Source organism: Plectrocnemia conspersa, unplaced genomic scaffold (genome assembly GCF_051122295.1).
Source record: "Plectrocnemia conspersa isolate PC_06_02 unplaced genomic scaffold, ASM5112229v1 ptg000003l, whole genome shotgun sequence".
Taxonomy (NCBI): Eukaryota; Metazoa; Arthropoda; class Insecta; order Trichoptera; family Polycentropodidae; genus Plectrocnemia; species Plectrocnemia conspersa.
The window spans coordinates 11,712,414-11,734,662 of NW_028277167.1; the positions used below are offsets into that span (position 1 = coordinate 11,712,414).

Consider the following 22,249-nt stretch of genomic DNA (forward strand, 5'->3'; position numbering starts at 1 on the left):
CAATAGGTTTCAGAATCATAATAAATTATTTTATGGAATTATGAGTAATTAACATATTCGCTTATTGTCAATGAATATATATATTTTTAATTTATACCGAGTAAAACTCACGAGGTAAATATTATATTTGCTTATAAATATCTGAAAAGTTTGATTGGTGATGAATATGTTACATAATCAAGTATAAAAAATCAAAATTAAATATTTTATTAATTGCTAACAAACAATAACTAAAAAATACGTTTGGCTTAGTTATTACAATAACTGCACTATAATTTATTTTAATTATAATTGTGTATGTGTGTAGTTTACTTTATTGTTTTACTTAAAATATCAAGCGTTATGGCCAAAAATTGTAGGACGCTATAAGAATTATTAAGATCACCACTGTCTGGCGGCGACATGGAGCGCTCTACGAAAGGTCCTTTGGAGCAGAGTCTGGATGAGATTATACGCAACAAGCGACGCAACCGGTACATATATGATCAATTGTATACATAGCCGGTTGCCGTTTTATTCAAAACAGCAGCGATACACCAAACCGACTTGAAATAATTAATAAACAACATTTCGAATAGCCAACAGTAGGGTTGACCGCTGACAGTACCTTATCACTCGCCTTCTAATAATTAACAATATAAATTCACAGGGGTTGCAGAACCAATTAACGTATCATTAACATTGTAACATATTATATACATATAGAAGATAGATATCTTATGAAAATTAGACTATATGTATAATTCGTTGTTTTTTATTGCAGTCCTCGTCCTAACGGCACTAAACAACCTCAAATGAAGCAGATGCGTGGGCCGAATACAAAACAATTTAAGAAACCGATTAACGATGCACGCAATAAGATTATACTGAAAAAGCGGACGCAAATCACAGATGCGAGAGAAAAGCTAGCAGAATTAGCTAAACAGCGCGATGCCAGAGATAAATTGGAGCAGCTGAGGATGAAAAAGGTTTGTATTATATACTTACATGATTTGCCACAAGCCATAATCGATCAGATCAACGTTTTAAATATTGCAACTCCTAACATAAATTAAAAGGTACCTAGATAATGCATTCATGTTTTTATTTGTGAAGTCCAGTTTTTCTATAAATTTATGCATTATCCTTAAATTAAAATCAAAATCATATCAATTATAATCATGAATATCTGAAAATTATATCAAATATGTTTTTATTTTGTCTCTAAAATTAGTTTATTATAAATAATATATAAGTTTATAAATATGTTGCATTATATATTCAAGTGATTTTATTGTAATTTGCCAGAACAGTAATTCAATAAGCGCAGCTTCGCTACACACAGTACTGCATTCAATTCATGAAAATTTTTAATTCATATATGGATACACACATATTTAGCTAATTATTAACATATACTAAAAATATAAAGCAACAGTTTGAAAATAGGATCCAAATTGTATTTGGTCAAATCATGAACATTTGCAATATTTATTTATTTATTTAAATTAAATTAAGACTCATGATATAACAGGTTACCCTAATGCGTCACAATGGTCGAAAACAATATATAAAAATATATAATTAAAATAATACATAGAAAGAAGCAAATAAAAAAATAATAAAATTATATTATATGAACTGGACCAGCTCCTCGTAGCTGACATTAAACAGATCAATGTGCAATAGCAGCATATTAAGGCGCCGGATGGCGATAGCCATAGGCGAGACGGCAAGTGGAAACGTCTTAGCCCCGACTGTCATCAAAAGTCATCAATATATCACACTTGATTTAATTATATTTAAATTACAGCGAGGCATAGCCGGCAACTTCAACAGAAGTAACATAACGGGCGGTTTCCACAAAAACAGAAATGTACCGTTCAATATCAGAAACAATAGCAAATTCGCTGATAGAGGTAAATGATGCTCGATTTATATAATTGACTATAAAGAATGTGTTTGGAATACGTCTCGATTTAATTACAGGCATATTCTCCGATGCGACGAGACAGGTTCATCCTTCGCCTTTGATGCTTTCACCGCAGATTTCGCGTGGAATCCAAATGAGTCCGATTATGCCAATGTCCGGCTATCCTATGGACATTTCCATGGAAGAAGGTTCAAAATATATTTTGTCTATTTGTATTTCAGCTTATTTTAGTTGTATAACATTTTTTTAATATTGTAGAATATGTTCCGGCACCATTGAAACCTATAATTCGAGTAGTAGATAACGATATCTCGCATTATCATCTACCTCCACCTTCGTTTCATCAACTTTCGAGGTCATATAAAAGACCGTTGAAAGATAAGCTTGTAATGAAAGACGATAGAGGCTTAAATTTTAAGGTTGTCACCAAAAATGACGATGTTCGAACATACCATCATGTGGAAGTTCCGAAGCGGTAATTTAATTTACATTCTCATTTTTATTAATTTATGTAGCTGATGAAACAGAGTACGATTAGAACTCGAGACTTATGTTTTCTCAATCTATTCTCATAAATGAATTATGAGTTATAGAAGTTTTCGATCGGACGAGCCGATTTACATACGCGATGACAGCCCGCCGAGTCCAGTATCAATTCTGAAGAAAAGACCGGTCGGAGGCAAACCAGTCACCATTTCGGCTAAGTCTCGCATTCAGCAGCATCCGGCAAGACCACCTTCTCCACTAGCGGACGGTTTCAGGATTCTCGTCAGCAATTTACAAAATAACGTTACTGCCGGAGATATCCATGTATGTTTAATCTTAAATTTAATGTTTAATTTTCAAAATATTTACATTAGACAATGCTTTTTTAGGAGTTATTTGGAGATATAGGCGAACTTGTCGAGTCACGATTAGTCAGACCGGGAACGGCGGAAGTCATTTACGATACGCTAGAAGATGCACAGAAGGCGGTGGACGTATACCACAACAGGCAACTAGATGGACAGCCTATGAAATGTTTCCTCGTCAATCCTCGCACCACTGACTCAAATAAGCCTGGGTAATTAATTTTATATAGGATTCGATTTAAATATATTATAATCGTATTTTTTTTTTATAGTCCTGGACGATCTGGTAAACATATCCTTCCAGCGAGCAGCAATTCAAGTGTCGTGCCTGATATTTCAACTTTTCATAAAGTGCTTTTTAGGAAGCATTAACACAGAAGCTATAAATTTAAGCATTGCTCGAAAATGATCATAATTTTTCAGATTTTATTAATCTTACGATAAATACATTTTGAGAATACTTTTAAATGTGACAATTTTTTTTATCAGAATGTGCATATATGGTTGCTTTCTATACCATTTTTATTTTTGAGTTTTAATGTTCGGGATATGAAATTGGATAAGATTTCATAAAATATTTGTTGTGAAGTGTATATAATTTTGTTTTTTCTTAATAAAGTATCATTATAAAGTACGTAAGTGTTAATTCATTTCAAATCAATACGTGAAATTAGCATATAATTTCTTCTGTTATGGTGAGGTAAATTCAGGTGGTTTAATATTTAGTAAAAATATTTTTCAAGCTTTAAAAGTACCTGGTAGGCATACATCTCTCCAGCTTAGAGTCGACTGGGTACTCAAAGCAGAACACGATAAACAATGGTGTGTTGATTCTAGACTCATCACCAGAAGTGCAGCTTATTTCGTTCATATTTTCTTTTACGATGCCTTCAACTGTTCAAAATTTGCTACAAAACTTACCGTTTCGGAATGTATGTAAGTCCACTCGCACACTTGCTGGAGTGACAGACATGCATCACTATACTGAAATTCATCAATTGATTTCATCCCCTTAATCTTTCAAAAAAAGAATGATATAACTCGCCCACCTTGGCGTGTGTTACAAATATGACATCATACTACCCGATTCATACTATCTCTTCTGATTATATATCATATATTATATAACACTATCAATATACAGGATAAGAAAAATAAATACATTTAATACATGTATAGATATTTTATTATATCGTATAATAAATTTATTATAACAAGCAAAATATAATTCGAATGTAAAATGGAATTAGTAAGCTAAGCACCTCTCATCAGATTAATCGCAGTGCTATTACAATACAATCAACAATACAGCACAAAACTCCCATATACTTTTACAATGAATTAGAGAATACAAGGGTGTACTTAATAGCTTACACAACTTAAGTCTCAGGTTAATTCATGGTTCTGCTACTAGATAGCGCCAGACAATTGTAATATAAACTAGCTTTCCATGTGATATTGTGCTACAAAGTTTGCGTGATTTTATAAATAGCTTTGTGAATTAAAAATGACAGATTACAAAGAACAGCGAGTTAAATTATTTCAGCAATAAAGGCCAAGAATGTTGCAATAAGTAAAATATGGTTATATATAGGCTTTAAAATTTTGAGTACATCCTTGTGTATTTTTATTTTTGGGTAAGTTTTTGCATACTGTTGTAATACTTGATCAGTGCATTTTTTAACATATAATACAATAAAAATTTGAATGTTTAACATTAAAAATCGAACATTATTCACACATTTTATACATTTCAACAATATAGAATAGTAAGATTGAAATTTTAATCATATAGAAAGAATTTTTTTGGACAGATTTTTCATATATTGACATTGATCAAGTGACCGTTTATTTCATATTTTTACAATCTACATTTAGTTAAATGGTATAAATTTATATCAAATTTCAAATTAACTGACGACAATAATATATGGTTTCAGAAATGTGAGGTGCTTGGATAATAAATACAATAAACATTTAGTATCACATTAATTTCACATGTACAAAACGTACCAGAAACAAATTAAAAATAATATTCTTTGGGATAAAACTAGGAAAATTGTTCCATGTTCAGTTTCAAGCTCTATTAATAAAACAACTGTCTTATTACATTATATAAGGTATTAAGAATATTAAGGGCAAACTTTCTAAGTGTATTCTTACTATTTTTTTTAATAATAATCGGTAAATTGATTGATTCCAAAATACATACATAAAGGCTTATTAGATAAAAAATAAATTTGCATTGTAGTTACAATATCGAAAATTGCCCGAAATTTCATAAATATTAAAGGCACACTCAATAACATGATCAGGACTGTGACTAGACCCACGTCTTATTATAAATGCTATTGATTTTGCAATCAATTTTCTTGTAACAAGAATTTTGTTGAGTTGCCTCCTAATATTCTCAGTAACAAAATTAATTACTTTGGTAAATAAAAAGATTTTGCCACAAATATAAGAAAGTTCGATTAATATGTAGAATTACACACGGGTTTCAATTGTATCATTACTTTTTGCGAGTAGTCTCTTTTTTTAGATATCAAAGACAAGCTTAGTTTTAAATATTTTTTAAAATTATTTAAATTTTTTAGGTGCAGATGTTAATTTTATATTGAACAAAAACTATCAGCAGGTATTTTACATATAAATCGTGTTAACTTATCTTTGAGGCAAAAAAATATAAAATTATTATTAGGAACATAAATTATTTGACATCCTGGAAATAAGTTTTATGGAGTATATTAATACTTTTAATTACTATTGTAATTTTATTCATCTCAACTAATAATTGTCTACTTGATTTAAATATTCATTTTTGTTATTATAAAGGTCTTTAAAGCAATAAACAACTTGAACTAAAAAAAATATTCCATCGTCCGAAACACATTTTACATTTAGTTCCAATATTTATAGAAACATATAAAGCAACATACAAACATAAACGCAACATTGCATAATATATTTTCACAAGTGTTTTGTGTTTACTTAATAAACTTCCGATTTCACGATGTTTACAATGGCACATTACCGTAAATAAATATAAATAACATATAAACTTTTGCGATAGATAAGATAACTTTTTAGATATCGTTATTCACCATCAGGAAGTAATAATCTAAAGCACTGTTTATGTCGTAATCGTGTGTTAGAATGATGGTAGTGAGTTCTTGAATAGTCATACGCGGATCGACTATGTCAGTCAAATACCTCAAGCATTCGTTCAATCTCGTATAATCTATGCAATCGCAAATTTGTGGACCGATCGGTTCCGAATAGTAAGGCTCGTTATCTTCCTATAAAAAAATATAAATGTCCTTAAATTAAAGGTGTTGATATATCAATCTAATAAAAGCTATTTAAATGATCATTACATCGTTTATACTGAGCGCTGAGAAATAGTCAGCCGCCTGGTGATTGTCAGATTTATGAGCGTAATGATTGTTTACAGAATGGTATGTTATAATCTCGTCTATTTCTACTTGGAGTGTAGGTGAGACGCATTCGGCGACGTCTTTATGCTCTATGTTTCCCAGTCTGTATTGCTTTCCGACATACTCCATGCAAGCTTTCTTCAAATATTTAGCATTGTACCGATCAGCCAGGTTCAAATACAAGAAAACGTTGGACGTTGCTAGATATTTGGAAATTAGCAGCAATTCACATTCCAACTTGAGGCCATCTAGCTCAAATCTGTCTCCACACAACATGAGTTCTGTAACTTTCTCAACATGTAAATTCGTATCTAGATTTCCCGTGTAAAGGTAGTAGAGAAGTTCTTTAAACAATTCCGGAGTTGTATCATGAATTATGATGTGACTGAAATAAACAAATGTTAATCAATTACAATTTTATATATTTATATGTACTAGTTTTTGTATATTAAGTGCCGCATCTCCCTAATCAATTACTGTTAAGGCAAATTGAAGCGAAAAGGCACGTCGCTATGATTCAATAGCTTCCTGGATTAAACATTCATTTAAATATGCCAGACAGAATCGTTTCATTACCACCCGCATTCCATTACATACTATTATCAGATCCAAATTCTTCATCAATATAATAGGGCTACTGATCTTGAAGATTAGATTGTGCTGTTAGATTCAAGGAATTTAAGAATTCAAATAGTATCTCTTTGTCTATTGAATAAAATGTCTTGTAAGACGTTTCGTAAAACCTTCAATTTGTATTGAATGTTTTAGTCTTAATTCTCTATAAATACATTGAAAGATACTGCGTTTCAAACTTGATGGAATAAATAAATAATCGCATACTTTTGATAAGAATTGAGATGATTGCAGTACTGGTTCAACTCCAAAGCTTGTATAATATATAATATACGCTATAAAATACATATATGGTTTGTATTACTCTATAGAAAAAATAAAAGGCAAGCTCTATGTATAAACGGATATCTTCCTCATGACAGTGTAGTATAGAAATCTCATTATGAAGTCAGCCAATCATATTCCAATCTTTCAGATACAAGTAGCGCTTCTAACACCTCCCGGTCATTTCAATTTCAATATAATATTTGATTTCGTCATTTGAAATATATATCTCGCACAATTTTCAAGATGCAAAATTCTTTGGATATTCTTCTATTTCCCAAAACCCATTTAGAGATTAAGTGAGTAGTGAAAGCGGTATATCGAAAAGGGATAGGAAATCCCTATTTAACAGTCCGAAAGTATTGTTTCACAATGTAAGTTTTAAGAGATATTTTGTTCCGACATTCTTAAACATTTGTCGTTTACCAAAAAATAAAAATGCGAGTACAGTAAACCCCCCAATGACGTGCTATTAGGATGCCCGTTACTTTATGTGTGAGCGAGCCAAAGGGAAGATATCTCACCACATGCGCATGATTCGTTAGTATGTATTGCAAAAAATTGTATGAGTGTTATCTAGTCCTTCAACTACACGCACACAAATAGCACGCCCGCAATTTACTGTGTTATTGGGGGGTCTACTGTACATATGTAATTAGGAATAAATGTATAATGTTTTTTTTTATATCTGTCTTCAGCTTTTGTTTATTTGAAGTGTGTACTAGGACGTAATTTTAGAGATGAGAAAAGGGGGGCAGGTTAAAGCTTTTGCCCCCTCGCCCTTAAATTTGAACCAGAAAAATGCATGTCATTTAATGAAATATTATGAGTTTTATTAAAATCAAAATAATACCACTGATGCTAATTTATCTGGCAGGTGGCAGTAAAATTATTTAATTTTAATTTTTCCAAGTAATATATACATTTACATGCGATGTATAAATGTTACAATAAATTATATTACACTAATATATTTTTACCAGTAGATATATATTTCTACTAGCGAAAATATAATTTAATTGATAGGCGCTAATATGCAGCTCTAAAATGTCTATGAAACTCAATTTGACAGTTGCGAAATATACATTTACTGTTCATACCAAAATACAAACAACTAAGCCAACATATCTATCAGAGGAAAATAAGCGGAAGAATAAGTACAGACAGACATCGCATCTCACATATTGCTCCATAGTTTGTCTGCATTTTGATATCACACTATGCTTTAAAAATATGATAGCTATCCTTACCCATATTACTATGGACTTCTAATATAATAGGGCTGAACAATGTATATTCAAACCGAATTTTGGTCAATAGGAAAGCGCAAAAACAATTATCACTTCTCAGAAGTAAAAAATTCACGTCAAATGCAATAAAATCGTGTCAGCGCCGTTGCAGTGGGGACGCTCGGTAACGAGCGTTCCCACTGCAATGGCGCCGACACGATTTTATTGCTTTTGATGTGGATTTTTGACTTCAGAGAAGGGATAATTGTTTTTGCGCTCTTCTATTGACCAAAATTCGGTTTAAATATACTTAATTAGATTCTCACTATTTTTAAGCTGTAATATTGTTAAAAAATACTTATTATGAACACTAGATAACTAAACGTTTTCACTCTGACGGCGATGGCACGTTTTTATTGCTTTTTTACCCCCATAAATTTGGCCAGAAAAATGCATTTCATTTATTGAAATACGTACCATGAATCTTGATGAAATGGAAATATTAAAAAAACGACCACTGACTGGGCAACTTTTGCCCCCTCATTTAGGAAAAAGCTAAAATGACGTCCTTGACATTAATATTTTATTAAATAAAATATTAACAATTATACATATGTCTTAATTTTATATTCAAACATTTTTTTAATTTTATAATTAACCCTTTGAACGCGGCTGGTATTTTTGAACGTTATTTCGCACTTTGCTAATATGTGGGGGAGCATCTATTTATGCCATAAGTAATTTAAATATTATTTTAATAGATTAAAGTGTTTTTCAACTATAAATTATACAAAAAAAAACATATTACAAGGCTCAAAGGTTCATGACACTTTAGGTACTCTATGCATACTGGCAATTTTCTTGATGACATCTATAGGTATTATCTGCGGTCATAAAGTTAAATACTATTTATGAAAAATACGAAAATCAAATATTTTAGTTTATAATATAAATTATAACTCTGTGTCAGTATATAATAGTGGACAAAAATTACCCTGTTAATTTAAGAAAAAATACTCGAGAACAGGATAATAAATTTGGGTGGGTATTTGGATGCCTTAGATACAAGCCTTTTGATTTATAATATAAATTAATATTACCTATTTATAGCTTCTTTCATTCCAGACTGTAATGCTCGCCTGAACCAATTACATCTAGCTGCTACAATAGTACGATGAGCTTTAATTAAAACACTTCCGTTATCATCGACAGTTTCGTACATGTTTGATTTAGTATATTCCTCAGATTTACTACAAAGTGGCAGAGTTGAAGAAGAATTCGAAGCTAAAATGGTCATAGTTCATTTAAAAACATCTTAACAATAAAGCATTATTATGAAATAAAATGATATACCTTTCGTAGCATCGACTGGACTGTTATTCCCGCTGCTTAATTCAGGAACCTTCACAGATTGCGATCTTGGTGTTTGAATTGGTATTTCAAATACCATATCGGCATCTTTTGTTGATTTCAATAGTGCAAATGCATTACTAGACAGCTTTCGATGCTCGAAATCCGGCGATATTACCAAACCATAAATTAAGTTGACCTATATTGTAAAAATGTAATGAAAAAATTGATCTCATAAAAAAATAAATTTAAAACATACGGTGTGTCCAAAAGTGTTTGTGTCTGCGGGACTGTCGTGGAATTCGGGACGCTCAGGTTGGACCTCATGTTGGTCGGTTGCTTCGGACGTTCCAGTCAAATCATGTACAAATTCTAGCAAGTTTAGATTGAACAAATCCATTGTGAACGACTGTCTTTCCACTAAAAAGCAGATTTTCTCCAAAACTTTCTGGAAAATGTTTCTATGTTCGGTCAGTTTTGATAACGTATGAGCCTGAAAATAATAGCAAATAAATACATTTACATTAATATAAATTTAGTGATAATCTAACCATTGATTTTGACATCATTTCAAAGAACGACTTAAACTCTTTCCACTGTATTTGACGCTGATCGACTAGATTTTCCAATTTGAGCACCATTATCGGCAGTTCGTCGATGAAAAAATCTAAGTTGCGTAAAACGAAGCGATATTTGTAATTATCAGACATTTCAGTATAGCAATTTCTAAAATAAATTAAGCGTTTATTATATGTATTTAAGAAATAGTATAAGACTAATGATAAACACTCACTTTTTATCTAAAAAGAAAACTAGTACATGGGTTAGTTTATGATTGTACTCGAAGAAAAGCGGAAAGTCTTTGTTACGTTCGAATAGCATTCGAAAGTCATATAACACGTCACATATCATATTCAAACCTGAATGAAGCTGAAAGTATAATATTACTATTAAATAAACAAGTGATGCGAATAACAAAAATATAATGTAAATAAATTTTCAGATATAAAAAAATAATTCTGAAACTCGTAGGGGTCTTGAGTTTGTTCAATAGTTTTGAAAGACTTTTATTGGAATATACTTTATTCCAGTTAGAAATAAATATGTATTATTATCTGGAATACCTAATAACTTTTCTTTGAATATTGCTAAGTTGACAGGAACGAGAATAAGAGAGAGTGGTGCTGCTTCGTTCATATTATAAGTTCAAGTTCGACTCATTGTTAATTTTATGCTCTCTTCTTCTTGTTCTGTCATGTCTTGGAACACGTACATCTTCATTTAGGAACCAGTAATTTTCTTGATCTTAAAAGAAACTCTAAATCGTATTTTTATTTAATGGTATATTGTCTTTCTTTGTTTCTATTGCAAAATTTCACACCAAAACATCTCAAAGAAGTCTTTGTTATTATTTCATGGAAGTTTCATCACATTATTAGTATTGAGGATTTTTTTGTATGAAGTCATGAAAGTTATAGTCATTCTAATTTGTATTTAAATTTCCCTATATTTTTATCAAATATAAGTTAAGCAAAAATAGTAAAAAAAACAGAAAGCAAGTAAGTGTAAAGGTAGGATTAGTCTTTTTTGGTGGTATTTTGATTGATAGATATTGAATATAAATACCTCTGGTACTAAATAATTCACAACATCAGTCTTTTGCGACTGTGTCATTGGACTTAACGTTGATTTCAAAGATTCAAATAGAGCCCTCATATTAGAAAATAGCTTTGGCAAACATAAATATACATATTGCATGATTTCCTGTTTCTCGTTTACAGATTTCACGTTAGTTTCTGAAGATTTGATATTATTAATAAATATATCAAACAACTTCATTACTTTAACGGCCGCTGAAAGCAAAAAAGCATAAACAATTTAATTAATAAAATCCTTAGGTAAACTATTTATGATCAAATAATAATTCATTTGAGACTCACCGACGCAAATTTCTTTAACGCAGTGTTTCATTACGAGGCATATTCTTGAAGGATCCTTTCGGATATCCATTTCAGATCCTTTGAAGTAAGTGTACATTTGTTGTAAACATACGTGTAAATCATTGATCACGTTTAAGAATTCTGCAATTAAAAATATACCTTTAAGCACAAGTGATATTAGATTTGAATATAAAATTTAGGTATATTTTTGTACGGTTTCTAATGCTGATCTTATCGATGTAACTTTGACAATTTTCAGCCAGCTTAGATAAACATTGAAAATCTTTAACTGCGTCTATTACTTTCAAAGCTGCAGGCACAGTGACGGTTTCAGGCAGAAATTCGCAATACATCCAATGTATGATAACATTGAGAACATCTTCTGGTAATCCGTTGAAAGGCGGAGGATTTGAAAACCACGGCATATCATCACCGAGCATATTTAATATAACTGAATGAACATGAAACTAGAAAAAAATTAAGTGATATAATAGGAAGATCTGAGGTAAATGTACATACTCTAGTAATGTGATAATACCACTTTTTTATTTTGAGATTCTATCGTCATATCTGAGAAAAATTCCTCATCGACGGCAGATAAAAAATTATAGGCAATCTCAGGAGCTGTAGAATTTATGTACTTCTCGCAGTACAGATTACCGTAATTTTCCAACGATAAAGTCATGAGATTACCTATGTCAGATCTAATGACCTGAAATTTAGAAAATATATTAACATATTTATATGTACTCATACTATTACAAAATTATACCTGAAATTCAATTATGCTCTCTTTTAGATTTATAAATCTAATGTACGTCTTCGACGTCGCATTGTATACTTTATATATTTTACAATCTACTAAGCTTAACTTTTTTGGATTCTCTTTGTAATCTGTCAAGGACCAAGTTACAGTATCGTCTTTGTGAAGGTAGAAAATCCCTCTGTTAAATGAAAAAAATAAATTATGGTATTACATAAATATTGATTAATAATATTTATTGTTTTTTTTTTAAAAATCTCTTTCTTTTGTTTCATAGCTGCATTAAAATAAATGTAGTATTGAAAGTTTTATTCACATTCCCTTCCATTGGTTGCATCAAACTTTAATTTGTGGATTCAAGTCTGTGTCGCTGGAGGGTGTCTCGGAGCATTGTTAAAAATTCATCACTTTGAAACGTAAGTTTTAAGAGCTGTTGGCCAAACCAGACTTCCATGAAAACAGTAGTAACTAAGGTTCTTAACTGATTGAATTATTCGCCTGATTTTCAACTATATGAATATTCAAATAAATGATTGAATATTTGTAAAATGAATTAAATCTTTGAATAAAAATTGAGCAACACAGGTAGCCGTTTTCTCTCTCAATATACCAGAGTGATTAGTGCCGCTCCAAAATTTTTGTGATGTTTGTGTTACGTTTTTGTATTTGTTGTTTCAAGACGTAAAGATTTGAATTTAATCAGTTTACCACTTTAATCGCAGTTAATTTATTTTTAATTATTTATTTTATATGAAAATCTATCAATATTCTCTAAATCTATCAATCTATCAATACATAATACTGATATGGATCAGATACGCATGTATTGTATATAAAATTCGTTTCAAGCATTATTAGCTATAGTATATACAATAAATTCAATAAAATGATGTTTTTAAACAGCTGGCCTTAATTCTGGTGATTTATAAAAGCTGCAGTGACGTCCCCGATTAAAAAGTATGTAATAAGAAATTAATCATTTTCATTTTGACGCTCTCTCTAATCAGTAAATTCGCACAGCTCTGTGTTATGCATACTTTATAAAATTCAAAAAGTTTAACGATTATGAAAGTAATTAATGATTAATTAAAATAATTATTATTCACCAATAATTATTTTTTAATTAAAGCCACTTAATTGATTTTTGCACTAATTTGTTAAATAAATTAATATCGGTAAAAACCGAGAAAAAGAATACGAATAATTAAAAACCCTATTGGTAACATATGTCTTAGCACTGGAAGATCTGCTAATATTGTTCTATAGAGCACTAGGATTTATGGATCTGTAGGTGTTCCTACATAATTTCCCAGTAAAAAGTTCCTACGTAAATGCCCAAACAAAAACACACGAAATCATTATTTCGGAACAGCCAAGATATTGAAGATCAACTAAAGTTACAATGGCTTTGCACTCTCGAAAACCATATATGTTATTTAATGAGAGTAATCCGATATTAGATTACCTTTTCTAGAGCAAGAACACAACTTGAATTTTATTATAAAATGGATAACAATGTGCTTAATCGCTCAAAAGTGGTAACTGATTTAGGTGTCCATCAGCATATAGAAAACATATTCAGTAAAGCCTCCAAGATGTTGGGATTTGTCTAGCGATTAATCAAGGAGATCCATGGTATTAGTAATATTTTTTTTGTAATGAAAATAATATAAATAATAAAAGCTTGAAAATGGTTCGGTGTTTCAAGTGAGGAGCTATTGCTGTACAAAACCTATACAAAAGTTAAAATATATAACAAAATTATGTAAGGTGGTAAATTGTCAAGGTGAAACAGCTGGTGTAAAGTGTGAAGTTTTGATCGATTTAAGTTTGACTTTTGGTAGGCATTTTTGTTGTAAGTGTAACAATATGCCATTCTTTCAGCTCAATTGGCATACAAAGTTCTATTGGAAGCCATTATTTTTGTAATGCTTCATTCTTTTCTTAGTTTTGTAGATGACGGCTCACTTTGAAATCATCACACTATAATTACTGCTATGTAGTTTTCAGATCATGATGAAAGAGAGATTTAGGTTTACTGAATATTGTATGTATGTTATAATTACCCTGGTAAATACGAATCAGACTTTGCTTTTTTCGAGGCATGAGTGCACGATGTTATCTAGAAATAAACATATCTCAATTAATAAGTAATAGTACACATTATTGATTATTGTATGCAATGTTGTGTAAACACTGACCTAAAAACATATATTTGTGATTTAATTAAACTTTACATTGCTTTTGGTTATTAAAATGAGGGTAAGCTTCTCAAAGGAGGTTCAGAAATGTATTGTGAATGTGAGGTATATAAATAAAATAAAATAGGACAGATGGGGTGGGAAAATGGTTCTGCAATTAAGTTTCATAAAAATATTACAGATTATTCTTTGTATTTAAAGTGTAAGATTAAACGATAAATTTGAAGGTTACGCACTTGCCAACAGCCTGCTATATCAATCGCCTCCATGGCGAAACACCAACCCTCTCGCTGTCACTATTGCACTGGTGTTGCCAGTGGTTGAGATTTTCCCCTTTTTCTTACAACCTCAGTGCACTAATTTGCGTTTAATCAATGTTTATAAATAAATTGTATCATATATATCATTGTTATTGTGTTTAAATCCATACTATAACTGAAAACAATTAACTAAGGGTTTATTAATATTTTTTAAAATTTGTTAAACTAATTTATCTTTTAATAAAGATAATTAGAGCAGATGGACACACTAAATTATGTTTTTACACGATGGATACGTTACCAGAAATTTTACTTTCATCGTTTTAAATATACATATCATTTTATTGAAGTATATATAGGGACGGTTGGAGGTTTTACGTTGCCTTGGAAAAATATTACACGTGCTCCCCTTGAAAAAATGGTAGATATAAATCAGGAACATAATGTTATGTATCTGGGGGGCAAATCCCGAAATCCCTAGCTTAATAAGCCCCCCAAACAAAAATGAAGTTGCTCCCCTCGCATATTATCAAATATCATACATCAGTATGTACTAATTTATTATATAGTATATTTTGCAAATATTTTTAAATTTAAAGTAATTCAAATCACTAAAAGCTTTTAAAACTTATAGTTAATCAAAATAACAACATAGCAGGGCCGGCCCGAGAATGTTCAGCGCCCCGGGCTCTAAAAAAACAAATGTTAGAAAATATATTTTTCAAGAGAGCTAAAAAAAGATCGTTACGGAAAATTTTGTTTCAAAACCATCTCCGATTTTTTTTGAGAAATTGAGGAGATTTCGATACAGTGCTAAATATAATCAAATGGCGCCCCTTTTGGTGCTGGCGCTCCGGGCGACTGCCCGTACAGCTATACAGTGAAAACATTTGTATGGTAACCACAGAACAAAGAATAAAATAGTAGCTAATGAAGAACGCCGTGGTGCAGAGAGTAAAATATATGGTTACCATGAGACTATCATCAAGTCATTCTACTGTAAGGAAAGCAAAAAAATTTTTTTAACCCTTTGTTATGTTAACTTAAAAAATATACCATTAAATTTCAGTGCAATCCCTTTTTAAAAATATAAAATTATTTTCTACATATATTTAAAAAGTTATTAAAATATATTTTGCAGATTTAAACATTATTAAAAATTGAGTTTTTAGAATGCCATGTAATCGTAAATAATTTATAAGTAAGTTCAACATAAAAAAGTAGATGTGTTATAGCATTTATAAGCTTAAGTAAACAAAGCTTATTTTCTATTAGCTCTAAACAAAATTTTGAGTCTTCTTTAATTCTTAGTGGTTTCTGATCGTGTACACATGATTGCATGTACAAATGTAGAACATTTTTAAAGAAAATATTACGTCTTTATTTTGATTTTTCAGCTCCACTCTGGAACTGGCGCCTCAGGCGACCGCTTGTGCAGCCTACTCCTCTGGCCGGCCCTGTCTGAATATATAGTCGTGGTGCTTGAATTGTGAGTTGAAAATAATCGTATATAATTTTTATTAGTTATAAGTATTGCCACATAAGTACATACTTTACCGACGTAATAATTAGTTGCTAATCGTGAAATTGCGAAGTCTTCGTTCAGGTGAATATCAAAGTTGTTGCCAAATCACAGAGGTCAGTGAGCAACGAATATCAGCGTCGGTGTGCGGCGTGCTGTCGCAGGTCGAGAGCTAGATGCCAGCCGGTCAGCTGACTCGCAGAATCGGTCGACGAAGGAATTAACCACTCGCCGATCGACCAGTTGTAAGTCTTTTGTTAATTGTAGGTCTCACAATTCACGAGTCAAAGAATATATGTTTTTAGAGTGCTTCAGGCGTGTTACAGAACCCATATTTTTTATGACTATTGAGGTGTTTTCTGCTTATGTAAGGTTTTACTTCGAGGTTTTTTGGTAGCACCCTAAGCATTTGAAATGCAATTGTAATTCGTCTTTTGTAATTCACGCAATTGCAATGTGGAGCGGTATTAATTGTGCGCGGTTTACAATGCCTCTAAATAACTACGGGGTGTTGTGTAAAGTGACTAATAATTACGTGAAGCAATTTTCAATTTTTATTGCTTTTGACGTGGATTTTTGACTTCTGAGAAGGGATACTTGTTTTTTGCGCACTCCTATTGGTCAAAATTCTGTTTAGAGGTGCTTTATTCTTTTCTCACTTATTATGAGTTGTAAAGTCTTATTACGAAAGCTAGATAACCGAGGGTTTCCACTGCCACGATACGATTTTATTGCTTTCGATGTGAATTTTAAACAGGGATTCTAAATCTCGAATTCGGTCAGAAAAATGCATGTCATTTAATGAAATATTATGAATTTTAATGGTATCGAAATATTAAAAAGAATGACCATTGCCTGGAAAATTTGGCCCCTTCTGAAAAAAGCTGAAATGACGTTCCTGTATAAACATATATAAAATACCAGTGTTTTTTCACCACATATATAGAGAAATGTAAATGCTGCTATCAAGCGTGCTGATATCACGCCCCACCAGGGATGGGGAGGAGGGCAATACGCATATTATTAATATTTGCTACATTTTTTTTGTTAAAAAGGAGCAAATGCCAACGCGACGCGTGTAGAAAATTGCGAATTAAATTTTGTATTCTGTAAAGTTTATAAAGTTATTTTAATTATAGTTATAATTCACCTCTTGCTCTAAATTACTAGTGAAAGCACAAAAAAGTTCGTTTGTATTTAGATGATTATTTGAATTTCGGTGCGAATACTCTTTGACCAACGAATCTATGAAAATGGTTGTTTTAAAACACATTTGAAGACGAAACATAGCAGTTGTGTGAACTGTGATTTGAAACAATTTAAGAATATAAAGTAGAAGTTTGAAAAAATAATAACAATAAGTTTATTGTTCTCTGGACGAAATGCTAACAAAATTTGTACTCTTGAAGCTAGTTATGAAATTTCTCTGCTCATAGTTTGATCTGGAAAAAGTAAGACAGCTTTATCAGGTTCTCTCAAAAAAATCTGAAAATAAATGATAAAGATGTAAAATAAATGCCACCAAGCAATAGCACTGTTAGTAAAACAATATAATAGAATAGCCAAGGAAGTAGAAACACAACTAATTGAAATGTTGGGAAAAAGAAAATTCTTTCAAAAAAGCTTTTACCTAATCTAAATATGATAATATATTGAATTATAAAATGTATTAACTTTATCAAAGCAAATGCTAAATGTGAACGTCTCTTCAAACAATTTTGTGAGGATCAAATTATTGAACATGACAGACTTTTCCTTCATACCAAAATAATATGATTTTCGCAGGGTTTGCCTAAAGAGATTTATAATACTATTTGATATTCCTAATGAGTTTTTATGACTCATGTATTGATGCAAAATGGATAACACAACCGATATTGGTAGATATAACTGATGTGCCATGCAGTATCAAGAAAAACTCTTAGACTTGCAAATTTCTGAATCTTTTAAAACACAAAATATACAATGACGTGGCTTTGTGTCGAGACAGAAAAAAATACCCAATTATGCAAAGTTTAGCAAGAAAATTACTGTTACCATTCTCATCGTCATATTTAGTTAAATGTTGCTTTAGCGCTGTAAATGATTTGTTATTGAAAAAAAAATATTGCCTGGATATCACAAACAGTGGAAATTTAGAATTATAATTGGGCAACATAATACTTCATATAAAAACTTTGCAGCACATATATAGCACAAGATCGCCCTAATCTACATGTTATTTTCTTCAGAGTTGTACATGTAATATTTCATATATTTACCCACATCTCGAAGGAGTTCATCAAATTTTTATCTTTTGTATATAAATAATGTTAATTAGTTGTTGTTGTTTTACCTTGATGTTTTTCGAAACTGGTGTAAAATTAAATGTATAATACCATCTAATTAATAATATAAACATTAAAATAATATACTCGCAAAGAGGTTTTTGTTAAATTTTCCTTCATTATGTACTTCAGTTCTCTTATTTTCGTATATATTTATAGCTATTTATCACTTTATATTATTATTATTTATCAGCATCACATTATCTTACTCAGTACTTTAACTATCCTTTCTTTTTCTATTTTTTTTTCTTTCATTGACACTTTAAGGTTTGAGGACCCTAAGGGTGTGACTTCATAGTCAGTGAGACGCTTAGTGGAATCTAGTTTTTATTAGCTTATATTACAATTGCGATAAACGATATATGGTGAGATGTTTTCTCCGAGCGGTGGTGGAGAAACTGGCGCAGGAATGATGTCCGTGGGAGGTCCTCAGAGGTCTAGCAGTGTACAGCGGAAGTTGATCCCTCTCTGCTATGGTAGTGCTCAGTTGGAGGAGTTCCTCTCTCGATGTGAGCGCCCATGACAGTATGTTGTCCTTTACGCTATTGTCTTGTTTCCCTGTTGATGGATGATCATTTTGGTCGCAGTAAATTAGCGCCAGTTTTGAGAATAATACCTTTCAAGCGCAGGCATATCTGTGTGGTCGCCACAACATCATGTTTTTTATTACATGGGAAACATTAAGATTTTAAAAATGCTTTGGTGGGGTATGGCCAAAGAAGGTTAAGAAACTCCGAAATAGACGTTAGAATGACTAATAAAATTATTAATAAATCGGCTAGAGGAAAATCTATTCGACGGCGACTTTTTCAAATGCATGCAAATCATGTATTAATTCGTATCTTGCATAATTTCTATAATGTGATGCAGATATTAGTACTATATTTTTATTTGCTGAAATAATACAAATAAATTTAAATTATTATTGGGTCTATTATTGAGTAAACGTATTGCTATTATATAATTATACATTTACGACAATACAATCTTATAACTTATATATATATTTTTATATATGTATCTACAATAGTTTCACTCTGAAATGAAACGCTTTTCTGCGTTGGTAAATAACATACATATTATATAGAAAAAGAGAAATTGTATATCATTATTTATTTAATTATTTATAAATCAATTTATATAGTTCTCTAGATCGTACAAACCACATTAAATTTAATCTGAATCGATATTAACTTGATAAGACAATTTTAACCAACTTTTTGATGCATCAAAGCGAGCTATAACAATCGCTAATTTAATTTATTGATTTTACTATTATGATACAATGGTGAAGTTTTATTTAATATAAAACATACTTTTCTATGTAATTTATCATGATTTAAATATTTATTCGGTCTATTCAAAACAAGCATTCGTGTTTGACATATATATATATAGACTCATAGGTGTACATAAATAGAGTATATGTCTAAAGCTCTGGCTTTCTATATTAGAAGGTGAAATGTTTGATTTACCAGTCCGTTGGCGTATAAGCTTCTCTAGGAGCGTTTTATCGTCTTCTCACTAGTATTTTATTATACATGTCGTATGCAATATAAATCCAAGACTTTGGTAAAATAAAAAAGGTTTTCTTAAACTTTCTGAAATATAGAATATTAAATATACATCGTGGTACAGCAATTTATATAGTATATAAAAATGTAATATATTCATTCGGAAACGTAATAATGGGGGTAAGGGGTTGTTCGCCTCAGAAAATCCATAAAGAAGTGCTAAGAAAGCAAAAAATATGTTATGTTCAATTTAACATGGTATTGAAGATTCAAATAGTAAATTTTTATGGTAAATTTTCACGTAATAACAAACTCTAAAAACTAATAGTTTATAAAATAAATAATAATAAACTGTAAAATAATTATTAACTATCCACAGATTATTTTTATATAACGCATTATTAAATTTAGATTGTATTATCTTAACCTTAAATATTTATAAACTACTAAAAGTATTGTAGTTAAAAGTAAACTCCATCTAATTGATTCTGACGCTTAAGACTAATATACCAAAAATAATCTAAACAGGCAAATTAAAGCTCTTGGGTTCGAATTATACATGAACCCGTGTCTAGGAGATTGGAACTAGATTTTTTTATAAATACAATGAAATAAAATCGGTTAACTCAATATAGCTTTTTAGAACCTCATGGGAAATTTAACCTACATACATATGTCTTCATACATATAAATTTGATACTAAGCTGTTTTTAATGAATTATTTTCTTCAGGTTTTGAAGTCGAAGAGGTGCAACTTTACAGTCAAAATAGACGTCGAAAATTATGGTAACAGTTTATTTTAAAAACATATTTAAATTACTATACATGTAAAGAAATGTAGATGCTGCTATCACGCGATGGAGTTGAAATGGCAGAGATTCTACGCTGGAATGTCGAGTTGTATTATTGTGTGCTGATGTGTCTCGTATTTATGTTGGTTTAATGTGCTGGCTGCATCTGCTACTGTGACTGCCACGTCTCTTCTGTGACCATGAGTTACATATTGTATAATGTTGGTTCGAGACAGCTCTGACGAATCGCAGATGAATATGTTTGTGGGGCAATTGCATCGCTTTTTGTAAATACCCACGAAATGTGTTTACGACTTCAAATGTAAACGGTTCAGATCACTCTGGCGATCTGTAACATAGGGGAGAATAACAGTAGTATTATGCATTGTCTTTCGCGCATCCTTTCCAAACAAAAAGTAGTTTTTAGTGATAATTATGAGAAAATAACATGTCGGGGTGGATATACTATTAAGCAGGATGGGCGTGAACTTTTGCGGAGGCAAAAAAAAAATATAATTTTATGATCGTAAAATTTATTTATTTTACATTTTATACATACATTTAGGGCTATTTTGTAATTATGTATATACTTAATCATATATTTTTTTTGAATGGATTACCAATATAAATCAAACATTTTACGATGGCTAAGTTAAGAAAAAGCACTTTCAAAATTCGTTCAGAATATATAATAAATGGAGCTAAACTTTTTTAATAATAAGAAAATCATTGAATAAAATAATCCGTTAATGGACGTCGAATGGTTTTCAAAATAAAAGCTTAAGCTTAAATTAATTAAATTACAAGGTGTTAACAAGCAATTATTGGCATTAAAAGTAAACATTTATATATGTATGTATATTAAAATGTGACGTAAATATTTTTATGTTACAAGGAAATATATACTGAAAGGCAAATAAAATTATATTCACATGAAAATTTACCCCAGTACTGAAATCAATAAAGAACGAGTTTTATTTAACATAAAAATAATTTAGAAAATGTTTTATATATTTAAAAACAAAAACAAAAAAATAACATAAATATTTAATGAAAAAACTTCCTTGCCTTTTCGCAACAAAATATTTAATAATATTGTTGAAATTCATGGAGTTTGCTATTTCGCTTTCTATAGAAAGAATTGCCAAAGATGTAAATCGGTCTTGGCTCATCGATGATCGGAGATAACTTTTAATTCATTTTAATTTAGAAAAAACTACGTTTGATTAAAGCCACAGTTAATGGGGTTGTTAAC

At 30.7% G+C, this 22,249-nt stretch overlaps 2 protein-coding genes across 4 annotated transcripts; one reads left to right on the forward strand and one right to left on the reverse strand.

The window, feature by feature from the left end:
- Positions 1-378: 378 nt before the first annotated feature.
- On the forward strand, positions 379-3,397 carry LOC148236604 (uncharacterized). Of its 2 annotated transcripts, none has more exons than XM_088181984.1 (8): positions 379-473; positions 764-968; positions 1,793-1,898; positions 1,969-2,100; positions 2,171-2,387; positions 2,506-2,722; positions 2,788-2,975; positions 3,036-3,397. In XM_088181984.1, the coding sequence occupies exons 1-8, from the start codon at positions 403-405 to the stop codon at positions 3,133-3,135; spliced, it is 1,236 nt and encodes a 411-aa protein (XP_088038110.1). In that variant the 5' UTR covers positions 379-402; the 3' UTR covers positions 3,136-3,397. The 2 variants fall into 2 exon arrangements, with proteins under 2 accessions (XP_088038110.1, XP_088038111.1); XM_088181985.1 differs by having other exon boundaries at positions 2,210-2,387.
- A 534-nt stretch (positions 3,398-3,931) lies between these two features.
- On the reverse strand, positions 3,932-14,886 carry LOC148236605 (uncharacterized). Of its 2 annotated transcripts, none has more exons than XM_088183080.1 (14): positions 14,817-14,886; positions 14,446-14,501; positions 12,389-12,560; positions 12,155-12,328; positions 11,919-12,083; positions 11,617-11,757; positions 11,303-11,529; positions 10,470-10,606; positions 10,228-10,402; positions 9,936-10,169; positions 9,680-9,875; positions 9,427-9,610; positions 6,141-6,585; positions 3,932-6,062 (listed from the first exon to the last, which is right to left on the reverse strand). In XM_088183080.1, the coding sequence occupies exons 6-14, from the start codon at positions 11,711-11,713 to the stop codon at positions 5,850-5,852; spliced, it is 1,908 nt and encodes a 635-aa protein (XP_088039206.1). In that variant the 5' UTR covers positions 11,714-11,757; positions 11,919-12,083; positions 12,155-12,328; positions 12,389-12,560; positions 14,446-14,501; positions 14,817-14,886; the 3' UTR covers positions 3,932-5,849. The 2 variants fall into 2 exon arrangements, with proteins under 2 accessions (XP_088039206.1, XP_088039205.1); XM_088183079.1 differs by having other exon boundaries at positions 11,831-12,083.
- Positions 14,887-22,249: the final 7,363 nt, after the last annotated feature.